Source organism: Globicephala melas, chromosome 12, assembly GCF_963455315.2.
Source record: "Globicephala melas chromosome 12, mGloMel1.2, whole genome shotgun sequence".
NCBI lineage: Eukaryota > Metazoa > Chordata > Mammalia > Artiodactyla > Delphinidae > Globicephala > Globicephala melas.
Genome location: NC_083325.1, coordinates 30,524,398 through 30,549,308, shown reverse-complemented (window position 1 = coordinate 30,549,308; position 24,911 = coordinate 30,524,398). Strand labels below are relative to the sequence as shown.

The 24,911-nt window shown below is 42.8% G+C and overlaps 2 protein-coding genes and 1 pseudogene across 3 annotated transcripts; 1 reads left to right on the top strand and 2 right to left on the bottom strand.

Annotated features, from left to right (window-relative positions):
- Nucleotides 1-88: 88 nt before the first annotated feature.
- SNRPG (small nuclear ribonucleoprotein polypeptide G) lies at nt 89-9,034 on the bottom strand. Of its 2 annotated transcripts, XM_030877486.3 has the most exons (4): nt 8,912-9,034; nt 5,701-5,723; nt 4,689-4,813; nt 89-353 (listed from the first exon to the last, which is right to left on the bottom strand). In XM_030877486.3, exons 1-4 carry the CDS (start codon nt 8,941-8,943, stop codon nt 303-305), a joined length of 231 nt encoding a protein of 76 aa, XP_030733346.1. In that variant the 5' UTR covers nt 8,944-9,034; the 3' UTR covers nt 89-302. The 2 variants fall into 2 exon arrangements, with proteins under 2 accessions (XP_030733346.1, XP_030733347.1); XM_030877487.2 differs by lacking the exon at nt 5,701-5,723 and having other exon boundaries at nt 8,912-9,026.
- A 1,396-nt stretch (nt 9,035-10,430) lies between these two features.
- On the bottom strand, nt 10,431-16,400 carry FAM136A (family with sequence similarity 136 member A). Its single transcript, XM_030877488.3, has 3 exons — nt 16,141-16,400; nt 15,077-15,217; nt 10,431-12,040 (listed from the first exon to the last, which is right to left on the bottom strand). Exons 1-3 carry the CDS (start codon nt 16,225-16,227, stop codon nt 11,852-11,854), a joined length of 417 nt encoding a protein of 138 aa, XP_030733348.1. The 5' UTR covers nt 16,228-16,400; the 3' UTR covers nt 10,431-11,851.
- LOC115864084 (non-histone chromosomal protein HMG-14 pseudogene) lies at nt 13,053-13,845 on the top strand (annotated as a pseudogene).
- Nucleotides 16,401-24,911: the final 8,511 nt, after the last annotated feature.

Here is a 24,911-nt window from a genome sequence, read left to right as displayed (position 1 = left end):
CAACTAGAGAAAGCCTGCACGCAACTACGAAGACCCAGCATGGCCAAAAACCAGAAAAAACAAAAAACAACACCCGTGAACAAATCAGTCACAACCAGGAACAGGTCATGATAGAAAAAAATCAGAATAAGAGCAAATCTTTTATGTTCAGAACAGCTGAGAAAGCATTTTTGACTATTACAGAAGTTTATTTAACAAAAAAGTTCAGTAAGAAAATGTACACGACCCAATTTTCATCGTAGTAAAATGTGGAGAGAGGACACGTGGAAGCAGTTGATTTCTCTGGTGAAGACAGCCATTGTTCATACTCGTTCCAAAGCTTCTAACATGATGATACTATTTCCTCGTATTACCTAAGAAAGAGAAAATGAATTTGAAAAGAACACAATTCATTTAACAGACATATCAATGATGATTAAAATGATTTGATTTCATCAAATCATTAATGGTTTTTCGGTTATTAAATGTCAGTTTGTGAGGCTTTTTTCCTGGTCACAGGAACACAAAATAATTCCAGTCTTTTAATAATGACATGAAGCCACTAAGCCCTTCATAATGAGATGCACATCTAGATCGAAGGCTAACAAGTACCTTTTTGAGACCAGTCTCCAATGACCCATTTCACTTAAACTGCAGGACTCAAATGAACATGCCCATCCCTGCCCCTAAGGGATCCATAAGTTAGTGGGAAAAATAGGTACAGTAGAATACATCAATCAGTTTAGGGGTATAAGATCATTGAGGGAACAAACCAGGATGAAAGTTGGAAAAAGTAGGATTTCTGAAGATGACATTTTAGCTGGGTCTTGAAAATTGGGTACAATTTTGACAGGAAGATAGGAAATTCTAGACAGAACTGAGATGAAAAAGTGTAAGGGGATAAGGAAAAATCTAATCTGAATAAAGTAAACGGTTATGGAAGGAAGTGGTAAACAAAGACAGTTCGCACCTAATCTTAAAAGGCCTCAAACACCAATCTGAAAAGTGTTTGGAAAGCATCATGAAACCAACAATGAACCAGTGACAGTTTCAGAGCTGGGGGAATGTTTTGCCAAAAGCGTATATAAGAGAATGGGGGTGGGGGAGACTTAGAGGCAGGAAGAAAAGTTATAAAGAAAAGGCCCCAGGGGCACAGTGCCTGATATAGTAGCCATTCTATAAAAGATAAGCCAGGATACTCATGACAGCATAGGTGAAATGGCTGGCAATGGCTGGTAAAGAGGGATAGAAAAGTAAGTCAAACTGGAAGGGGACTATGAAAACAAGGAGAATAATGAGAATTACTATGAAAACAAGGAGCGCCTGGTGGACTGTAGGCAATGCAATCACAGATCAGTTCAAGTAGAGCTGGATAGGTGAAAAGGACAGGAGTGGGATGAGGGATGTGGAACGATTTATTAGAAATGGAGGCATTCTGAGTAAGATCAAAGCGGAGCTATGCTTGTAGGCAGGTGGTGTAAAAATAGCTGTAACTGGTTCTTCTCTCCTCTCATTCTACTCGCTTTATTCACTACGTACACTATTATTCACTATCTTCCTCACTCCAGTGTCATTTCTATGAGGCAGGGACTTTGCTTGGTGCACCATCCCCAGTGCCTAAGCTGTGGCAGACACACAAAAGGTTCAGCAAGTACTGTTAAGTAAACAAATGAACCTCCACGTGATTACCGCAGCTGACAGACTGGAAAGGAACGTGACAGGTGGGCAAGTGTCTTGGAGCCTGGCAGAGACAAACAGCAATGAGTATGGTGAGAAGGTGGCAAAGAATTAAAGAGCTGCATTAAAGAGAACAAGGCCCTGAAAATGACAATGGGGATTGAAGGAAACTACAGACTCTTACTCTTCTTACAAGTTAGGAAAAGAAGAAAGCTAAACAACATGATTCTCCAAATCAAACTGGAACCCGAATTCCGTATTGCTCCTTTGTTGGGCTTCAATACTAAGTTTTGGCAAAGTGTTGCTCAGGCTTTTAAAGTCTCCTGCGAGGGCACAACTGCCTAATAAAGAATACAAACATAATATGGAGCTACAGAAGCACAGAGCCTGATCACCTGAAATATGTAGCATCAAAAAAAGACACAATTGTTACTACATTCTTAGGGGAACCTTGGAGTGGAGTAGAATCTTTAGGAAATAAGACAGAGTTGATGCTACTGACTACTCTGGGGATGTCTCAAAAGATAAGAGGCTAGTCGAGACATTGTTATGTAATTATCCACCTGACAGATCCCCCAAACAAATTACCCCACCCCCTTCAGAATACACACATTCTTAATACTATTCTTAATTTAATACTATTAAGTAATTTCAATGGCCTCAATGGGTCACTGATTGGACAAGGGAGTAATGACGCCAACGTAACTGTCTCCTTAGCCAAACAACTTGTGAAAAAACAAAACTGTAACTGGTTTCCCCTCTTTTCCTTAGAAAAGCCATCCTTCCATTTTCTTTAGACTGTTTTTTAAAGACAATTGATATATTATCATTATTTCATTTTCAAAGTGAACTCAGCCACAAGAATTAGCACCTACTAACACAAGACTTTAATTTTTAGTCACACAACCGCCATCATAGGTGGAGGAACAGACTGCCTAACACGGTAAGTAGGTGCTCATTATTTGAATGACTTGGGAGGACACTGCTTTTAACCAATTTCCGTGTAAAGAAAATTAAGCCCATCAAAATTTAGGGAGAAAATTACGAGAAAGACCCATGATCTAGGCTCAATTCCTTCTCTGATAAAAATTTCGAGAAGTGCCACACATTCTCTAAAAAGTTATCTTCCCAAGTTAAGAACTTTAGATGTCAATTCCTTCTTGAATCCTTTTTTAGCAAATTTGTTCAGATATGAACCAAAATCCTAATCTACCCTCTATTAGAATGAGGATTTCCTAATCTGTAAAAGGAATGGCTAGGGGGAAATCTTGGGGTATTTTAAAACTGTTTTATAAGAAACTGCTGCTAATGATTTGCCCATACTTTTATTCATTTTTAACAGAAGCTCAAGGAGACTGTACCTGGAAAGAAGGCAGATTTACATGAAACGTGTGGGGGTGGGCGGGGAGTCTCATAGCTAGAGATTCCAAGTTGTTTCTCTAACCCTGACTACTGATTTGCTTTTCAAAATGCAGTAATGGAAATACACTTGAAATAAGCAATAACACAAGCCTTGGAAAGGGTGATTAAAAAATTATACCCTTTTACTGCTCAAACTTTAAAAAGTGAGGCAAAATCATGGCTAATGATTAGGAACTCTTACCACCTCTTCGAGGTCTACATGCTCAATGATTTGCTAAAGCTAAGTTGTCTGTTTTGATTCACCTTGCCAAGGTAACTCAGACTTAACACTTACTGGGTATACTGTCCTGTGTTGGGCAGAGTGGAATTCAAAGTCTGGGTCTTGCTGACAAACATCAACAACTCTTCTTCAGTAGTCATACCACTATGGCCTATTGAATGCAGAAACGTTTGCTCCTATGATTAAGAAATCAGCATCTGTTTTCCTCCTGTTTTCTTCCATGTGAATGGCTGTCATTGTATCCCTTGCAACTTTTACCTTGACTACTTTTTGAGTGTGATAAACCAGAAAATCTAGGTTAATTATATACACAATTAAATCCCAAAAGTGTGATCTGTGACCTGGCAGATCTGCATCAAATGGGCACTTGTTAGAAATGCAAAATCTCAGGTTCCATCCCATACCTATTGAATTAGGATCTGCATTTTAACAAGATTTTCTGGGAATTCATGGCATGTTAAAGTTTGATAAGCAGTAATCCTCACTACACGTTAAAATTACACAGTATCTTTTAACAAAAAAAGAGAGCAGCACCCTTAGAGATACAGTTTCAATTGCTCTGAGGTGGACTCTAGGCATAATTTTTGTTTGCTTGCTTTTAAAAAAACTCCTCAATGACTGATTGTAATTGCTCTCAATCACTGGTTAATCTTTGCCTTACATTAGAATCACCTGGGGAACTTAAAAAAAATTTTTTTTATTGGAGTATAGCTGGTTTACAATGTTGTGTTAGTTTCTGCTGTAGAGCAAAGTGAATCTGTTATACATATACATGTATCCACTCTTTTTAGATTCTTTTCCCATAGAGGCCATTACAGAGTATTGAGTTCCCTGTGCTATACAGTAGGTTCTCATTAGTTATCTATTTTACACACAGTGCTTATTTTATGTCAATCCCAATCTCCCAAATCACCCCTGCCTGCCGGCCCCTGTAATCATAAATTTGTTCTCTACATCTTTGTCTCTATTTCTGCTTTGCAAATAAGTTCATCTGTACCATTTCATCTGGGGAACTTTAAAAAACTCTAGGCTGCATCCCAGACTAATTTGATTCTAAAATACAACTAAGATTGAGAACTACTGCTCTAATGAAGGAATAAGTATGTGTCTCTATTATAGAATAAAGCTCAAAAATGATTTCTAACACCCATTTCAAGTCTAAGGACCTCAGTGGGTTCGTGTAAGATTCGGATCTAACCTACAGGTAACTGGGATATTATCACAATTGAATAACTGTCATTAAATTAAACTAAAAGGGAGACGGAATGTCTAATCTTGCCTGAAATTTGCCTAACTTCAGTCTAACCCAAGAGTTTGATAGAAGGGACGTTAATGCTTATTCCAAAAGAAAAATGAAATCTCTTAAGAGAAATCTTGTGTCTTTACTTACCACCATTCCAATATTGTTCTGTTGCCCACTAGTTGCCATCTCCACACATTCATCTATCACAAGATTCATAAAGGGATCAAATCCCCTCAATATTCCTTGGACATGTCTGCCACCATTTAATTTCACTGTGTAAAGGGAAAAAGACATTTTAATAAAACTGACCATTAATCATCAACTAAACTATTCATTAAAAATTAGGTGAGATCGGGATTTCCCTGGTGGCACAGTGGTTAAGACTTTGCACTCCCAATGTAGGGGGCTCAGGTTTGATCCCTGGTCAGGAAACCAGATCCCACGTGCATGCCACAACTAAGAGTTCGCCTGCTGCAACTAAGGAGCCCATCCACCACAACTAAAGACCCAGAGCAACCCAATAAATTAAAAAAACTAGGTGAGATAAAACCCAGGTATTTGAGATGTATAATCTACTATCTTTACTATATGCCAAGCACTGGGCTAAACATTTTACATTTACTTCCACATTTAAACTTATAAGAATCCTATGAAGTAGAATTATCCTGACTTTTTATGAAGGAACTGAAGTATAGCATTTTTAAATAACTGGTTCAAGATTATACAGTTACTGTGGGGTACAGCTGGAATTCAAACTGAAGGCTGCTCGCCCCTAAAGCCATGGTCTTAATCCCTATATACTTCGAGTACTGTACAGGTTATATTTTAGTCCTTGTCTGTCCTTTGTTTAAAGGAAAAAAGTTAAGTTTTCAAATAGAAAATACTGTTAATTTTATCAAAGTGAGAGAGGGCTTATATGAAATAATGAAGAGTCTAAAGTACTGTGAAACTTCCTAAGTATCAGAAATTAAGTAAATAAAACTGTCTAGTTAGAATTTTGATAAACCTGCTTAATTAATGGATATGAATTAGAGGTTCTGTGTGCTTTGAATTTTTATAATGTTGCTCCTTCAAACATTATATACCGCCAAGGCACATGTAAAAAGGAATTTAGCATTAAAAAAAAAAGGCCCGAAAATAAAAAACCAAAAAGACTTACATGATAACTTCTTGTCCATAAATCTGAAAAAGCAAAAGGGGTAAAGATTATATAACTAATTAAAAAAATTTAAGCACAAGTAAGCACTAAAGTAGGTATAGTCAGGATAATCTGTTAAAATATACACAATAGGAATAATGAAATTTAAAAGAGTAAAAACTGTACTGTGGTAAAGGATGAGAGAGTGATGGGCTACCACAGTTAGTACTTATACTAACTGAGCAATCTGATTTGGGAAGGGAAGATAAACAAAAATGGAATGGATTTACAATATATTAATGTACATTAAATTGCATCTTTATACTGATGTGAATTACAAACCATTCTTGTTGTTCAATACTGACCTAACTTTCAATGACAGGATTTTACAACCATAACAGAAAAACAAAGATTTGGTTATATTTTTAGTTATTTCCAAAACCAAACAAAGTTGTGAAGAAACCAGAAGGTAATCAAACTATACCCAATCCAATAGGTATTTTATTTTATTTTATATTTGAGACAATACGTAGTGTTGTTTATTTAATATTAAACATCAATCTTAAGTGTTCAGGATAGTCTTCAACACATAATTACGCTTTAGCAAAATAAATGCGTATTTTGAAGTTTTAAATAACCTGAATTAAACAAGAAAATTCCATCTCAGCAGGGTAGTATGAGAATATGAAGACATGTAGTCAAACCAGTTTTTACCTCTTCCAGTTATAGGCTAAAAAACATGAAATTTCATTCAATTTTAATATAAATCATGGGAGAATTCAAAGATAAATAAGAGAAAGGGGCTGACGGAAGGTGTAAGAAGATAGGTTTTTACAAATAAAAAGATATAGTATGATATATAAAATAATCTATTTTAATAGGATATGTTATATAAAACAAATATAACACACATGAGCTTATTTAATCCTATGATGGCTTTTATAAATTACATACATACAAATTAATAATACTTATTTATTAATAATTAATCAGCATTTAATAGATGGGGAACTGAGGCTCAGAAAGGTTAAGTAAAATTTCCAAAGTCACAGCAGTGAAAAAGTTTGAGCAAAATCAAATGGTTCAGTTTGGCTGGAGAACACAGCACTCAAATGTTAGTGTGTGTAATATTTGGTGCCTGGATTTCTGATGGACGAGCTTGAATGTTGGGTCAAGAAATCTGGACTTTGTTATGTATACAGCAATAAGTTATTGCAGCAGAACCAGCCAATGGCAAGACTACTGTGGCACGTGTAAGCCAGATCATTATGCTATACACCTTAAACTTACACAGTGCTGTATGTCAATTATATCTCAAAAAAACTGGAAGAAAAAAAAAAAGACTACTCTGGCATTGACTTTATTTTTTTAATTAATTAATTAATTTATTATTTATTTTTGGCTGTATTGGGTCTTTGTTGCTGTGAGCGGGCTCTCTCTAGTTGGGGTGAGTGGGGCCTACTCTTCGTTGCGGTGCAGGGGCTTCTCATTGCAGTGGCTTCTCTTGTTGTGGAGCACAGGCTCTAGGCACGTGGGCTTCAGCAGTTGTGGCACGTAGGCTCAGTAGTTGTGGCACATGGGCTTAGTTGTCCCGGGCATGTGGGATCTTCCCGGGCGAGGGCTCGAACCTGTGTCCTCTGCATTGGCAGGCGGATTCTCAACCACTGCGCCACCAGGGAAGTCCCTGGCATTGACTTTTAAGAGCAGGACTAAGAATTTGGTTAGGCCAGGGTATCTCAACCTCAGCATACTGAAATCTAGGGCCCGATAATTCTGTTGTTGCATGATATCCAGTGCATTGTAGAAAGTTTTAGCAGCAACCCTGGCCTCTTCCTACTAGATGCTGATAGAACCAGACTCCCATCCCCTCAGTTAAGAACCACTGAGTTATGCTAAACCAGGAGGATGGTATAAACATGTAAAAGATGGTTATTTGTGAGAAATTAAAGGAAAAAAAATTAAGTCATTTTGGAGGCAGACCTGCCAGGATTTCACAATTCATGAAATCTAGAGATAAGAAGAGAAAGGTATTAAAACTAGTTTCATCCTCTGAAATTCTCAAATAATGTCTTAAGAATCAAAAAGGAAACCTTACAAATAGAGAATGGTCCTTCTGTTAAAAAATAATTACCATTTCACCAGTTCCTGATGAAGCCAGAGGACATGTAAGATTTTACCAGTTCACCAATAAAAGGATAACTTGGATAAGCATCTTCACAGCAATAATTTTTTTTCTTAATGTTAGGCTTATTTAGTAATTGTCTTAAATTTATAACAGATCCAACTAAAATACACACGAGTTTTTGCACAAAAGATGGCTTCAATACAAATGTGCATTTAAGTGTAAAATCATTAAATATGAACTTTTCCTTAAGCCTGACTTCTTTATGGAGCTGATAATAAATGAACTGTACACATGGCAGACCAGATGGCTGGCTGCCTCACAAACTGATCCTTGGACCAATTTTCCATCCTTTGTGCTATCCAACTGAACAAGACAGAGAAGTTACTTAGGAAACATGGCCCATGCTAAGTTCAACCAAAAGTGTTTGAGGACGCTAAAACTTTAAAATGGGCCTTATCTAAAGTAGGAATATCCTACTTTGAGTTGACTTTACTGGGTTCAAACCCCACCCCCGCCCCCCAAACAACCTAGCCTTCTCTAATTAGAAAAAATGAATATTCTCACACAGCAAGGTATCACACGACACTCAAGTTTAACCTAAGAACAAGAAAACAAGAAAAAGGAATGTGATTTCTAAGTTAAAGCTCAAAGAAACAGCTACAAACACACTCTAAGATTAAGGCGTCTTTTGATTCCTCAGATACTATCAAACACTTCCATTCCACCCATCTCCTTAGTTCCTTACAGAATTACTCTCCAGCCACCTTATCTAGAACATGATGCTACTCAAGATGTTCAACAAAGGGTAACATTCTAAATGTTCAAGTAACGAGCGAGAGCGTGCGGGAGACGGGGCCTGGAGCTCGGGCCTGGGATGCAACTCGGCGGACGGAGGCGCCTTGCTGCCTCTGGTAACCTTGCCCACCGGGCCGAAATGCTACGTCTGAGCGGGTCTTAGGCCCCGAAGCGCGGGACACCGGCCCGCATCTCGTCGGCCACAGACCAGAAGACGCACGCCAGGCGCGCTCTCGGGAATGGCGGAGGACCTAAGGAACCCGAGGCACACAAATAAGCTGCCATTTGGGCACGGCCCTCACACATACTTACTTCTTCAACTCGGGAGGGTGAGCTTTGCTCATGATGTCTACTCGAGGAGCTCAAAGACGCCTCCAAACAGAACTCGAATCGTCGCTCTCGCTCCAGCAGTAGGCCCGGCGCTTTGCGTCTGACGTCACTCATCCCGTTAGCCAATTGATTGTCGGCCGCGTTCCCGTTTCACCTCGCGATACTTAGGGAAGGCCTGAGAGTGTCGATCAGTCCCAAGCTTCCGGTTGCGCCGCCAGCGATTGGCCAGGACGGAGGGATGGGACCTTCGGGAGCCCCGTTCCTTCCCGTCGTAAAATCGGGGTGCGCCTCTAGCTTCGGAAGGAACCTGGTTAATGCCGTGTCTTTGTGGGTTGCAACATGTATCTTATTCATATGCACCAAATGAAAATAAGCTCTAGAGGAGTGGGCCCCTAATATTTCTTTGCATGTGTGGGGATATGTCCATGTATTGCGCTGCCCTTTGTTGTGCTTTGCAGATACAGCGTTTTTGTTTTTGTTTTAAACAGAAGGAAGGTTTGTGGCAACCCTGAGTCTAACAAATCTCTTTGTGCCATTTTTTCTTTTTCCAACAGCATTTGTTCACTTGGTGTCTCTCTGTCATTTTGGTAATTCTTACAGTATTTAAAACTTTTTCATCGCATTTGTTATGGTGATCTGTGATCATACCAAATAATTCATGTGTGACTTGCTTTATTGAGACATTTGCTTCACTGTGGTGGTCTCCAACAGAACCTGCAGTATCTCGGAGGTTTGCCTATACTCCCACAGGAGAATGTCATGCTAAGTCTAGGGTTCTGGTAACAGCTCAGTTAGTGAGTGACCTCTGCACTATAAGAGAGGGTGATTGGGCCTCAATTTCCAAACCTTTGAATCTAGAGCCCAGAAGTGTATTCCCCATGGTCGGTCCTGCAATGCTTGTTAACAATACCTCCAAACCCCCACTTAACGTACATTGTCTCTCTGTATAAAACGTGAAGTGCAGCACACAAATGATCTCTAATACGAGGTATTGATTTTCAAGTCAAGAGTGTAGGTGTAAACAGTGGTCTCTGACTTGTTCCTAGTTAAGTTATCCAAAATAAGTGCATCTACATTTACGAATCAGATACAATTGGGATTATAGAAGACTTAGGCCAAAATAGAAAAGCATTAGTGATTTTACGTAGGGGATGGTTCTACAAGATTCAGTTCATTCCTCATGTTCAGGAATGACTCTATTTAAATACCAGTGATAGTAAAGTCTTAAACTCATCATCTATTTTGTACTCTCTTGGTACTCTCTTGGTACTCAAAATCCCAGGCATTGCATTTTCTTTAGAGGGGTCATAACTGCCTGTCTTTTCCAGTTTTTGTTGTGTTTAGTTGAAGCTAGAGACCTGATGTGGATATTGAATTTCTTTTTCAGCCTTATAGTTTCTGTCTTTTTACATGAACAGACTTCAATTTGTAGTGCCCTAGCATGCCCTCAAAGTTCTTCCCATTTACAAGCATCCGAACCATAACATATAGCTAATTTTCACTCCCCTGGACCTCTTAAATTTATTTCACACATTACAAAGAGAAGCATCCTGACAAAGTTATATATTCACTGGCCAGATATAAGGAAAGAAACACAATAGTGGAAGAAAAATTAAGTCTTATGTATTTTTAAAACCAAACCACTAGGAAAATATATCACAGTCTTGAAACAGCAAACAGACAGGCTATATTATCATTTCAAGTAATAAGTTGGTAAAAACACAAGGTCCTTAATAAAACGATAAGGTGCCAGAACTGGGGCAAGAACAACGCATGTCGCAAAAGTAGTATTTGGTAACGGAGGGCTGTCCCTTTTTTTGCTCTAAAGGAGTCACAGCTTGCCCGAGTTGCTTACTTTTTCTCCTTTGACCTTCGTGTTGCCAAGGGATTGTTTCAACAGAGCTCTGTTATCACAGGGGGCAAAGTAAGCAATACTGGGTGTAGGCTTTCATTCTATTTTGTTTTATGAAAACCAGATTTTTCCAAAGCCAGTACTTCATAACTCTCTTAATTAAGCAGCTAACAATTCCTCTTTCACTGTTCATTCTTGAATACTAGCATATAGCACAATCAAAAGCCCCTTTCCCTTCAAGGGTGAGTGTCACTGCAAGATTGTCTTGTCACTCGGCTGACTCTGCTGCTGACAGCCTCAGGGCTCATCATGGCTGCCAGTGAGAGGGAAGGTTTGCTTCCCCTGCCATTGTGATAGCGCTTCTTATATTTTTGCAGGGTCTCCAGGCTGAAAGATGTCATGTGTGAGAATTTTAAGAAATGCGCATCCATGTCCTGACGGCCAGAAATGAATATCCGCAAGGACCCTTTCAGAGTTTTTATCCAAACTACCTCTCCCAACTCTACATCTTAAAGTAGCTTCATGCGCTTGTATATAAAACAAAACCACGCGAAACAAATCCCCAGAAGCCCCCTTTCCCCTTCTAAATTAGTGACCTCATGGATTTTGTTTTATTTCCAGTTTGTGGGAAACGTTGTAGTGATCCTTCTGGTAAACAGGAGGTTGGCAACAAACAGAAACACCTCTCCTCACACTCCACCAGCTCATAAGCAGGTCAGATGAACCTGCCAGCCTGTTGGTATCTGTGTACTAAGAGAATCTGGTACCTTGGAGGGCTCTGGTTTGGTACAAGGGAGGCTCCCTGTTGCCAGGAAAAGCACTTGCCACGTGAAATTCAGGATCACAAAAACTCTCCTGTGCTATCTCTGACCCCAATTTTAGCACCAGGTTTTTTCACTTTCTAGGTTTCAAACACAAAGGAACCAGTGTCCAGAGGCAAGTGATATAGGCCTTAAACTTGCTGCCATCCTTAATTTCCTCATTCATAAACTTTCCTTAGAAAACCCAAATCCCCATTTCTCTTCTTAAATAGACTCCTGCCTTCAGCCCCGATGGCCAATAGCAGACATCTACTTCCCAATGGATGAGAGAGACTCCTTCATCTTCTTGGTCATGGTTGGGATGAGGTTCATGTGGTCATCCACACACGTGGTCACGCAACTCTCCAGCTGCCGCTTCACCTGAAGCTCTTTACTCCCTGCATCAATTGAATCTTTGGCTTTGTCGTTGCAATGCATAGTGCACCGGGCCAGGCGGTCCTGCGGCAAGAGGGAAAAGGGTAGAGGAACTGAAAGGCTGGCCTTTATTTACCAAATGCCTGTCACGTGCCAGGCTCTGTGCTACGTATTTTTCTACGTATTACGTGGGTTATCTTGATCAATTAAGTGACACTATCGTGCAATTAACCAGGATTGTCCTGATTGAAACAGAGGGTGGCATCACGAGGGCCCAGGGAAAGCGTCACTAGAAAGCAGGTGAATAATAGAATAAATTGTACAGAAGCCCCTTCCAGGAGGTGAGAAGGAACTAGAGGCTAATGTTACTCAACTATAGACTTTCAAACACCTTGATTTTATAAGGGCTGTACTTGCTACAGAAAAATACGCAATTCCACGAATATTTATTGAGCATCTACTATGTGCTAGGGACTCTTCTAATGTTGGGGAATACAGCAATGAGTAAAACAGATAAAGTTCTTGCCTTCATTGAACTGATATTCCAGTGAGGGGAGAGAGACAAACAAAACAAATAAGTGGAGATGTTGGGGGAAACAGTTGGATACATGAATCTGGAGATCAGGAGTAAAGCTGGTCTAAAGATATGAATGTAGGTGTTGTCAGCATATAGATGATACTTGCTATGAGACTAGAGAACTAGATTGAAAAGAAAAAAGATCCAAGGACAGCCCTGGGCACTCCAGTGCTCTTCAGAGGTTGGAGAGGGAAAAAAACAGTAAATGAGAACAAGAAAGGAGAGAGGGAGAGAGGTGGAAAACCAGGAGAGTGAGCCATCCTATCCTGGTGGCCAACTGAGTACAGATTTTTAAGGAGGGGGAGAGTAATCCACTGTGTCAATGATGCAGGTAGGTTGAGTAAGATGAAGAATGAGAAATGACCACTCCCATGGAAGGGAGTGGCAAGAGTGGTTCTGGCACAGTGGAAAAGTAAGTCTGATTGGAGCAGTGAAAAGTGAATGGAAGGGGTCCCAGCAGCTCGGGTGGCGGGAGCGGCAGCGGCCAGGCAACCCAGCTTCGCGAAGGCTCTTGGCGCGCGCCCGCCCCGCCGCGACGATGCCTAAGAGGAAGGTCAGCTCCGCCAAGGGAGCGGCGAAGGAGGAGCCCAAGAGGAGATCGGCGAGGTTGTCAGCTAAACCGGCTCCTGCAAAAGTGGAAACGAAGCCAAAAAAGGCGGCAGGAAGGGATAAATCTTCCGACAAAAAAGTGCAAACAAAAGGGAAAAGGGGAGCGAAGGGAAAACAGGCTGAAGTGGCTCACCAAGAGGCTAAAGAAGACTCACCTGCAGAAAATGGAGAAACTAAAAATGAGGAGAGCCCAGCTTCTGATGAAGCAGGAGAGAAAGAAGCCAAGTCTGATTAATATCACACACCTGGTCCTATCAGGGGTCCCTGTTTCCCTTCTTGTACAATCCAAAGGAATATTTTTATCAACTATTTTGTAAATGCAAGTTTTTTAGTAGCTCTAGAAACATTTTTAAAAAGGAAGGAATCCCACCTCATCCCATTTTTTAAGTGTAAATGCTTTTTTTTCAGAGGTGAAATCATTTGCTAGTTGTTTATTTTTTGGTACAACCAGAAAATAGTGGGATATTGAATATGGGAGGCTTTGATTGCCTTGGGTGGCAGCTTAACATTCCACAGATGGAGGGTAGCTTTTATATCCTATAATACAAAGCATACTAAACGGCAGTTTGGAGTCACTTGTGCATTTAATGTCTTAAACACTTTAAATTACTTCTCTTCCCACGTTGTTTTTGGTAGAATTGTTTCCTAAAGCAAACCACTCACCCCTTGATCTTGGCTCTCCTGGGCAGAATACTGTGCACTCTGTAACATCTTTGGTCATGGTAGTCCAGTTCTTCTAGTAACCGTTAATGTGCTGTGAACGACCGACAATTTGCGTATGTAGTGTATGTGATATTAAATTGTGAATTAGTGGGACTTACGATGTAACAGCATATCAATATTTGAAGATATTGGTACTTGATATCCTGCGAAGGAAAATTTGCCCCCAAATTTTAAGCTGGAAAGTCACTGGAATAACTGTTCAGAAAAGAATCACCAACTACATGATTTTTAGGTTTTTGGTACGTATGTTGAGAATTGTGTACAAATTGCAATGTCTGTGTACTGATCCTCAAAACAACCAATAAAATCTCAATTATGAAAGAAAAAAAAGTGAATGGAAGAAGAAAGTTGTACAGTAATTCAAGAATCAAATTTTGAAAGACCCTATCTGTAAAATAAGGTGTCAAACACAAAGAAACCCCCTGAAGTTCCATGATCTTGGAGAAGTTATTCTTTTATAGTGTCAGTAATTTTGAAGAATTTTATACAGAATGTAAAAATGTACCACATTAGATATAATTTTTCCATTTGAACAGAATCCCAGGCTATGAAAACTGGTTCAGAGGTGGGCCCTGCTTCCCCAAGTTCCAGGAAAGTATATCCAGAGGAAGGGAGTAAAAGGAAGTTGTGGATACCTCCAGAGAGGGATACTGTTCGGGGGCTCTTAGTGACCTCATAGAGGCTTGTGAGTCAGGCATCGGTGAGTCAACAATAATAATTCTTCATATAAATGGCCGCTCTTTAGTGACACAGGAGCTGCCCCCTGGGTGTAGCAAGTAGGAGCATCCTGGGTGGGTATATCCACAAAATGACGGCAGGATCTTGTTCTAATCTGTATGCTTTAAAGACTGGCCCATTCCACTTTCCTGGGGATTCTGCTGTTGTAAGAATGAATTAATATGTTTTAGAAAGCTTTATACTGTACAGTATACATATGTATTTGATATTTATGGGGAAAAAAACATAAGGCTCTTGGTCATGAACTCCCTTGGTTAACTCCCTTTTACATTGTTTCTATGGGAAATTTTTACAGCACTCAATCTCCTGGACTTTTTCCAAAATTTGAAACTGTGTAAAGAGTAGTTGGCCATAGGACTGTCACAAATGTTAACACAGAACCAAGACACTAAAGCTAAGAGTTTTGAACAAATGCTTCTCATCTGCAAAAGAGCAACATCAAGGGCTAGAGTCATCTGTTTGGAATTCCTCACCTGGAACTTCTCCAACTCGTTGGTCACCAGGGCCTGGGCTTGAGCCAGAGGTGCATGGCAGCGCTCAATGCACTGGTGCACTTGCTGCATGGACGCCTGGCTGTCCTCACAACAGCCGGCGCTGCACCGGAACATGAGGCCCTGTGGGGGGAGGGCAGAGGAAGGTTAGGTAGTAAAGCCTCCGGGACAGAGATGACCACGGAGTGCAACAGAGGCTAGGAGAAGCATCATACCCGCACCTCTCCTTAGAATAGACATCAGGACCTTAAAACCACGAACAGGAACATTATCCTCGGTGCCTAGCGCAGTGTTTCACAGCCTCCTTGCCGCTAGCTCATTGGCACTTGTTGAATCGAAGGCTGGGTGGACAGGGAAGGTGGTGGAGGGTCAGATGAAGCCAAGCTCTGAAAACCTGGTGCCTAAACCACAGGGTTCAGAGGTCAGCAATCTAGTAACCTACATTCCACCAGGGAGCAACTGGTCCACTGACTCCAGGGGCACCTTTACAAGGGAAACCCACAATCCGGTTAGGAAAGCTGGACCAGCAGCCACAAAACATTTAGGAGATGAAAGCGGAACAGCACATAAGCCAGCGCTGTGTGGTGCCAGGTTCGGTGCAACAGAACCGGGCATGACCTCGCCATTGAGGAGGCCGAGCGCAGTCCCCTTTCCGGTCTTTCACCCTGGCTGTGCTCTTTCCGGGCCTCTGGCTGCTCACCTGCAGAAGGGGCCGCGCAAGTGGGGAAGGTCGGGGAGGCTGACCATCTTACACCAGGGGCTTCTTAACCCTGCCCCGGGGACACCCTCTCCCCCGGCCTGGCCTTGGGGGCAGACGGCATTGCGCATGGCGAGGAAGCACAGATTTCTTCCGCTCAGCCGAAGCTCCAGAAGTTCTGTCTGAGGGTGAGCCGAGTTTCCGAGCACGCCGCGACGACCCCAGGGACACCCCGACCCGGGTCTGCGGGGAGGGAGGCAGTGGCGCTGGGGATCGTGCGACGGCTGCGGGAAGGGGCCAGGAATCCCGGACCGCCTTGGCTCCCCCCGGGTGGGCCCCGACCCGCTACCTGCATCTTCCGGATGTTCTCTCTCTCCAGACACTTCACCATAGAGTCCACCGCCTCCTGCACCCGGAGCTGCTGCAGCTCCGCCATGGCGACACGGCGCTGCTCCGTGCCGCGCCGGCGCCCACATGGACTCCCGGGCACGAGCCCGCCCCTCGCCGCCTCTTCCCGGGTCACCGCGGCGAGCCCTTTCCGGGCCCACGCCGTCTCCTAGCGTCCTAGAGGAGCAACTGCATGTCCGGCGGCTACCTTCTGCCCGCGCTCTCCGGCCCCCACCCGTAGTCCCCGCCCACCTCTCGGCCTTCTTCACCTGGTCCGCCCACCGCCGCCGGCAGTGCAAGCGCCGAGACTGCATTTTTCCCACTACCTCCCTCCGTCCCTCTTATGTATTTATTTTTTAAAATTGAAGTATTTACAATGTTGTGCCAGTCTCTGCTGAAAAAAGGGAAAAAATATTTAATATAATTAACATAACAGATAAGTGCGCAGATCTTAGATGTAAATACCTTGGTGTGTTTTAACAAACCTTGCCCTTTCCCAGTCAATCCCCGCCCATTCCCTACCTATCTCCCCACTCCAGACCCCAGGCAACCACTGATCCGCTTTCTATCACGACAGATTACACTTTCTCTTTCTAGAATTTATAAATCATTCCTATGTACTTTTTTGGGGGGTTTGGCTTCTTCACCTAACATAACGCTTTTGAGATTGAGCCTTATCTTCAGTTCCTTTTTGCTGCTGAATAGTATTCCATTGAATGGACATACAGAAATTTGTTTTTCCATTCCTCTGTTGATGGACATTTGGGTCTTTCCCAGTTATTAGCTATTCTGAATAAAGTGGTGACTATGAACATCCTTGAGCAAGTCTTTTGTAGACGTAGATGTCCATTTCTCTTGGGTAAATATCTAGAAGTGGAACTGTTGGGTTGTTGGTAGATGTATGTTTATGCATTTATTTCTAATGAGAAATTATTAACCTCAAAGGAGCAACGCAGGGGCTACAGATATTCAATCGACAATGAAGCATTTATACGCCAGTAACAGTGGGCTGTTTCTGAGCTCCTGGCAGTTCTATCAGGAATGCCCAACTCCACCTCCTACTTTACTGTCCTATGTATTCATTGATTAAACACATGCAGTCGTCCCTCGGTATCCCTGGGTTCCGCATCCGCAGATATGGAGGGCCGACTATGATACTTGAGTGTCGGTGTCAGGACTTTTAGTGGGTCCTGTAACCAACCCCCCGCGGATATCAAGGGACAACTGTAGCTGGTGCGTGCTAGGCACAAGGCACTGTGGTAGGGGCGAGGGTCCACAGGGGAGCCTTGGTGAGGGTGAAGGGGGCAGACAGGTAGTGTTGGAAGAGATGTGCTAATACGGGGTGACGGCGGCTGGCAAGAAGGAAGTGAGCAGTCCAAGTGTCTCAGGAAAGCTTCCTTAGAGGATATGACGAGTGGGTGTTTTTGCCTGGCACACGAGACGGTGAAGAGAATGCCATACCAGGCACGGGAAGCTGCCTGAACAAAACAGAGTGTGAAACAGCGTGAAGCTTTGGGGAAGCCAAGTGGTTTTGCTGACTTGGAACCTGGAGTAGAGAGTGAGGGACACAAGGAAAGGGACCTTGACTTTGGAATTTAGGCATTTGCTGCCACCGGACACTAGATGGCAGCAGAACTCTGGTTTGAGGGCAGTGGGCCGCTTGACTCAGCCCAAAGACTTCAAGCATCAGGCCCTTCTCTAGCCCAGGGGCTGGTAACTTCCTGGAAACCACTGTTCAGCATCTGAAACATCCTTTACACTTCAAGCCAGTCTAGAGGCGGCTACCAGCAGCCTCTGGAATTAGAATGACCCCGGCTATTACTGAATGTGCCAGCCTTTGTTTTAAGTTCTTTATATGGGTTATCTCATTTAATACCCACAACAATCCTATGAGGTGAGAACTTTATTATCCACTTTTCTCCTGCTTAGGGCAGAAAACTGAGGTCTAGGGAGGTGAAGCCATTTGCCAAAGGTTGCATATTTAGAAGCTAGAATCGGTGGAGCTAGACTTCCAACCTGCATAAGCTAACTTTCCTACTGTGAAGTAGGAAATCTCTGTTATGACTGACAATGTTTATACTTATGTTTCCATATTCCACGGAGAGTTCTTACTTTCTTTGTTATAGAGCAATCTGAAATATCTCACCTTTCCCCCTTATTTCTAAAATGTCCGATTGAAGCTCTCCAACAAGTCCTACTTTTAGGAGCCCAGTTAATCACACTAAAATGAATTGAAAAGTCCTTGAGTAATGCAGCCTTACTAGTTTGTGTATATGAAATGAATGGTTCGTTAGTATGTTTATGAAAAATGATTCCTGACTTCATTTGGCTTTGGAAACCTACATGGTGGAAGCAGTTTAATCTCATTTTAGGAAGCTCAGATACCTTGTTTGTATTATTTTCCTGGTGCTTTGGGAGTAGGAAACGAGGTTTCAGGATTCGAGATCTTGTGTGGCCCAGTCTTGGTTGACTCACTGGAAACAAGTCTGAGCCCTTTCAGGGTCCTGGATGGTCAGTTGTATAATCTTGATTCCCTTTCTACCTCCCCTGCACGTGACGCTCTGCTCTCAGACCCTGGTTGTGGCCCAACAGCGTCCGAAATACTCCCAGCCACTCTGCCAGAGAAAAACAATGGCAATAGATAGGCCAAGACTCTTTCTTACATTCAGATATGGGTGGGATAAAGGGGACCCTGGGACCTTGGGATGATAGGAGGAAGTGAAATTTGCTCATTGCTGTCACCTTGACTGAACTTCACGTTAGCAATGGGTGACAGCCAGAAACCCCTTTGGCCAACCTAGGTTAAAGAGCTCCGGAGGCTTCCCTGGTGGCGCAGTGGTTGAGAGTCCGCCTGCCGATGCAGGGGACACGGGTTCGTGCCCCGGTCCGGAAAGATCCCACATGCCGCGGAGTGGCTGGTCCCGTGAGCCATGGCCGCCGAGCCTGCGTGTCCGGAGCCTGTGCTCCGCAACAGGAGAGGCCACAACAGTGAGAGGCCCACGTACTGAAAAAAAAAAAAAAAAAAAAGAAGAGCTCTGGATGAACCTCTATGCATCAAACTGATAATTCAAAAAACAATTCTTATGTTATCACTTTCTAGTCATGATATTCTATTCCTTGGTAGGTTAACAAGTCTGCTGAGGAAAAGAAAACTCTCACACAAAGAATACCACCTTCTGTAGAATGAGGAATTTAACTTTTGGGAAGTCACAGAAATTTTTATTAAAATACATTTGAAGCTTTGATTGAACAGTTATATATATATATATATAAATAAAATTAAACATAAAATAAAGCAAATGTTTTATGATTATAAATATTCTACCATGTAACTATCTCTTGAATCTATTCACATCTCTCTACCCTACTGTTATCACCCTAGATAAAGCCACCATCATTATTAATATTATTATTATTTGCCTGGGCTACTACAATTGACCCTGTTTAAATCTTTTGCACATCTTCCGATTGAGTGGCCTTTTACTTCTTGGTTTGTAGAATATATTTATATATTTTTTTTTAATGGGCTTTTTGTCAGTTATAGGTGTTATAAATATTTTCTCCTATTTGGTGACTTGCCTTTTCACTTTAAAATTGGAAGAAGTCCTTAACTTGAATTTAGTCTTATTTATAATTTTCCCCTTTATAGTTAATTTCTTTTGTGTCATCTTTAAAAATTTTTTCTCAACTCCAAGATCATGAAGGTATTCTTTTTTCTAAAAAAAAAACTTCCTTCTTTTTTTTTTTTTTTGGTGTGTTAGTTTCTGCTTTATAACAAAATGAATCAGTTACACATATACATATGTTCCCATATCTCTTCCCTCTTGCGTCTCCCTCCCTCCCACCTTCCCTATCCCACCGCTCTAGGCGGTCACAAAACACCGAGCTGATCTCCCTGTGCTATGCGGCTGCTTCCCACTAGCTATCTATTTTACGTTTGGTAGTGTATATATGTCCATGCCTCTCTCTCGCTTTGTCACAGCTTACCCTTCCCCCTCCCCATATCCTCAAGTCCATTCTCTAGTAGGTCTGTGTTTTTATTCCTGTCTTCAGGAATACTCTCCTTTGTGGTGCGCAGGCTTTTTATTGCGGTGGCTTCTCTTGTTGAGGAGCACAGACTCTAGGCGCACAGGCTTCAGTAGTTGTGGCACGTGGGCTCAGCAGCTGTGGCTCGCGGGCTCTAGAGCGCAGGCTCAGTAGTTGTGGAGCACGGGCTTAGTTGCTCTGCAGCATGTGGGATCTTCCAGGACCAGGGATCGAATCCATGTCCCCTGCATTAGTAGGCGGATTCTTAACCACTGTGCCACCAGGGAAGTCCCTCAAAGATTTGTTTATTGTAAATAGGCTATCTAGATAACCACTGGCCACGTGTGGTTATTTGAATTTAAATTAAAATAAATTTTTAAAATTCAGCTTCTTGGTCACATTAGCCACAGTTCAAGTGTTCACTAGGCAAATGTGACTAGAGTATATAGGCATAGAGTGTTTCTATCATCGCAGAAAGTTCTATTGGACAGCACAGCTTTATTTTTTTATTTTATTTTATTTTATTTTTTTATTTTTTATTTTTTTTAAACATCTTTATTGGAGCATAATTGCTTTACAATGGTATGTTAGTTTCAGCTTCACAACAAAATGAATCAGTTATATATATACATATGTTCCCATATCTCTTCCCGCTTGCGTCACCCTCCCTCCCACCCTCCCTATCCCACCCCTCCAGGCGGTCACACAGCACCGAGCTGATCTCCCTGTGCTATGCGGCTGCTTCCCACTAGCTATCTACCTTACGTTTGGTAGTGTATACATGTCCATGCCTCTTTATTGCTTTGTCACCGTTTACCCTTCCCCCTCCCCATAGCCTCAAGTCCATTCTCTAGTAAGTCTGTGTCTTTATTCCTGTTTCACCCCTAGGTTTTTCATGACATTTTTTTTTTTCTTAAATTCCATATATATGTGTTAGCATACGGGTCTCTTGCAGACAGCAAATATATGGGTCTTGTTTTTGTATCCATTCAGCCAATCTGTGTCTTTTGGTGGGAGCATTTAGTCCATTTACATTTAAGGTAATTATCGATATGTGTGTTCCCATTCCCATTTTCTTAATTGTTTTGGGTTTGTTATTGTAGGTCTTTTCCTTCTTTTGTGTTTCTTGCCTAGAGAAGTTCCTTTAGCAGTTGTTGTAGAGCTGGTTTGGTGGTGCTGAACTCTCTCAGCTTTTGCTTGTCTCTAAAGGTTTTAATTTCTCCATCAAATCTGAATGAGATCCTTGCTGGGTAGAGTAATCTTGGTTGCAGGTTTTTCTCCTTCAACACTTTCAATATGTCCTGCCACTCCCTTCTGGCTTGCAGTTTCTGCTGAAAGATCAGCTGTTAACCTTATGGGGATTCCCTTGTGTGTTATTTGTTGTTTTTCCCTTGCTGCTTTTAATATGTTTTCTTTGTATTTAATTTTTGACAGTTTGATTAATATGTGTCTTGGCGTATTTCTCCTTGGATTTATCCTGTATGGGACTCTCTGTGCTTCCTGGACTTGATTAACTATTTCCTTTCCCATATTAGGGAAGTTTTCAACTATAATCTCTTCAAATATTTTCTCAGTCCCTTTCTTTTTCTCTTCTTCTTCTGGAACCCCTATAATTCGAATGTTGGTACGTTTAATGTTGTCCCAGAGGTCTCTGAGACTGTCCTCAGTTCTTTTCATTCTTTTTTCTTTATTCTGCTCTGCAGTAGTTATTTCCACTATTTTATCTTCCAGGTCACTTATCCGTTCTTCTGCCTCAGTTATTCTGCTATTGATCCCATCTAGAGTACTTTTAATTTCATTTATTGTGTTGTTCATCGTTGCTTGTTTCATCTTTAGTTCTTCTAGGTCCTTGTTAACTGATTCTTGCATTTTGTCCATTCTATTGTCCATTCTATCTCCAAGATTTCGGATCAACCTTACTATCATTATTTTGAATTCTTTTTCAGGTAGACTGCCTATTTCCTCTTCATTTGTTAGGTCTGATGGGTTTTTATCTTGCTCCTTCATCTGCGGTGTGTTTTTCTGTCTTTTCATTTTGCTTATCCTACTGTGTTTGGGGTCTCCTTTTTTGCAGGCTGAAGGTTCGTAGTTCCTGTTGTTTTTTGTGTCTGTCCCCAGTGGCTAAGGTTGGTTCAGTGGGTTGTGTAGGCTTCCTGGTGGAGGGTGCTAGTGCCTGTGTTCTGGTGGATGAGGCTAGATCTTGTCTTTCTGGTGGGCAGGTCCACGTCTGGTAGTGTGTTTTGGGGTGTCTGTAGACTTATTATGATTTTGGGCCGCCTCTCTGCTAATGGGTGGGGTTGTGTTCCTGTCTTGCTAGTTGTTTGGCATAGGATGTCCAGCACTGTAGCTTGCTGGTCGTTGAGTGAAGCTGGGTGCTGGCGTTGAGATGGAGATCTCTCGGAAATTTTTGCTGTTTGATATTATGTGCAGCTGGGAGGTCTCTTGTGGATCAGTGTCCTGAAGTTGGCTCTCCCACCTCAGAGGCACAGCACTGACTCCTGGCTGCAGCACCAAGAGCCTTTCATCCACAGGGCTCCTTAATTTGGGATGATTGGTTGTCTATTCAGGTATTCCACAGATGCAGGGTACATCAAGTTGATTGTGGAGCTTTAATCCGCTGCTTCTGAGGCTGCTGGGAGAGATTTCCCTTTCTCTTCTTTGTTCTCACAGCTCCCAGGGGCTCAGCTTTGGATTTAGCCCCGCCTGTGCGTGTAGGTCGCCGGAGGGCGTCTGTTCTTTGCTCAGACAGGACGGGGTTAAAGGAGCCGCTGATTCGGAGGCTCTGGGTCACTCAGGCCCGGGGGTAGGGAGGGGCACGGAGTGTGGGGCGGGCCTGCGGCGGCAGAGGCCGGCGAGACGTTGCAGCCTGAGGCGCGCCTGTGCGTTCTCCCGGGGGAGTTGTCCCTGGATCCCGGGACCCCTGCAGTGGCGGGCTGCACAGGCTCCCCGGAAGGGCGCGTGGCCAGTGACCTGTGTTCGCACACAGGCCTCCCGGTGGCGGCAGCAGCGGCCCTAGCCGCTCTGGGCGGCCCTAGCCACGTCCGTCTCTGGGCTCCGCGCCCCTAGCCGCGGCTCGCACCCGTCCCTGGAGCTCTCTCAAGCAGCGTTCTTAATCCCCTCTCCTCGTGCACCAGGAAACAAAGAGGGACGTAAAAGTCTCTTGCCTCTTCGGCAGGTCCAGACTTTTCCCCGGACTCTCTCCCGGCCAGCCGCGGTGCACCAACGCCCCGCAGGCTGTGTTCACGCCACCAACCTCAGTCCTCTCCCAGCGCTCCGACAAAAGCCGGAGCCTCAGCTCCCAGTCCCGCCCGCCCCGGCGGGCGAGCAGACAAGCCTCTCGGCTGGCGAGTTCCGGTCGGCCCGATCCTCTGCGCTGGAATCTGTCCGCTTTGTCCTCCGCACCCCTGTTGCTGTGCTCTCCTTCGCGGCTCCCAAGCTCCCCCACTCCGCCTCCCGAAGCCTCCACCCGCGAAGGGGCTTCCTAGTGTGTGGACACTTTTCCTCCTTCACAGCTCTCTCCCGCTGGTGCAGGACCCGTCCCTATCCTTTTGTCTCTGTTTAGTTTTTTCTTTTGCCCTACCCAGGTACGTGGGGGGTTTCTTGCCTTTTGGGAGGTCTGAGGTCTTCTCAGCACAGCTTTAGAACAATGAGGTTGTTTTGCTCAAGGTTATGAATGATACTTCATCCTTATAGCAGTCTCAGTATCCAGTGTGAATTTTGGTTTTGCTTTACTTGTACAGAATCAAGGCAACTTTGATTTTACTAGATGAGTAGTTACACATGGTGGTCCTTTCCAACAGCTCTTTTTTCAAACTCAGGATGGTCTTCCATTAAGGGGAGGTGTCAAGAAAAGCTTTAACTTGAGCCTGGACTAAAGCTAGTTAACCTGGTAGCACAAGATAATGCCCTTGTGATGTCTTGTGGGTTAAAATAGGACATAGAATATACTTGAGCAGGTGTTTTTTTGAAGAATAGCTGAGAAAGTATTTAAACACATTTTAAAAATTAGAATTCTCACACAACATGTGGAACACCAGGGCCTCTCTGTGGAGCCCTAGGGTGCTGTGGGATACAGTTTGAAAACTCTTGATCCAAACCAAAGCTCTCATGAAACTGGGTCCTCAAAAGACAAAGGGGTTTCACATGGTCACACAGTAGGTGACTGTCAGAAAAGAGTAGAAATAGATTTTTCTGACTCAGTCCAGTGTTTTCCATACAATTTTAAAATGACAGAGTCCAAACATGGCTTCCCCCCATTGTCTGGGCCATGCTCTCCTGAGCCTTAGTGGTGGGAAGGATGGGCCCTGGAGCTGGACCCAAGCTGGGAGCTGAGTGGGACCTCATCTTTCTCATTTGGGATGTTATCTTCAGTAATAATAATAGCATCTTCCATTTATTGAGCACGTACTGTGCGCCAGACATGCTGTTATCCTCATTCAACAAAGGAGTGTCAAGTAAAAAACAAATCCAGACTTAGTAAGGAGAAAACTTAGTTCAAAATGATTATTGTAATGGGGGAGGGGACTACTTTAAAGACGTGCAAATCTCTCCAGAGTTAGGTAAAAAGAGTTTTCCTTCTACAGAGCAGGAAACAAAGCTAGAGAGAACCAGGTGTGAGAAAGTGGGATGAAGGGATGGTGAGATGAGATAGTAGATCAGAGATTGTTTTATCCTGAGGCTAGCTTAATTTCTGGGAGGGATCCTTTA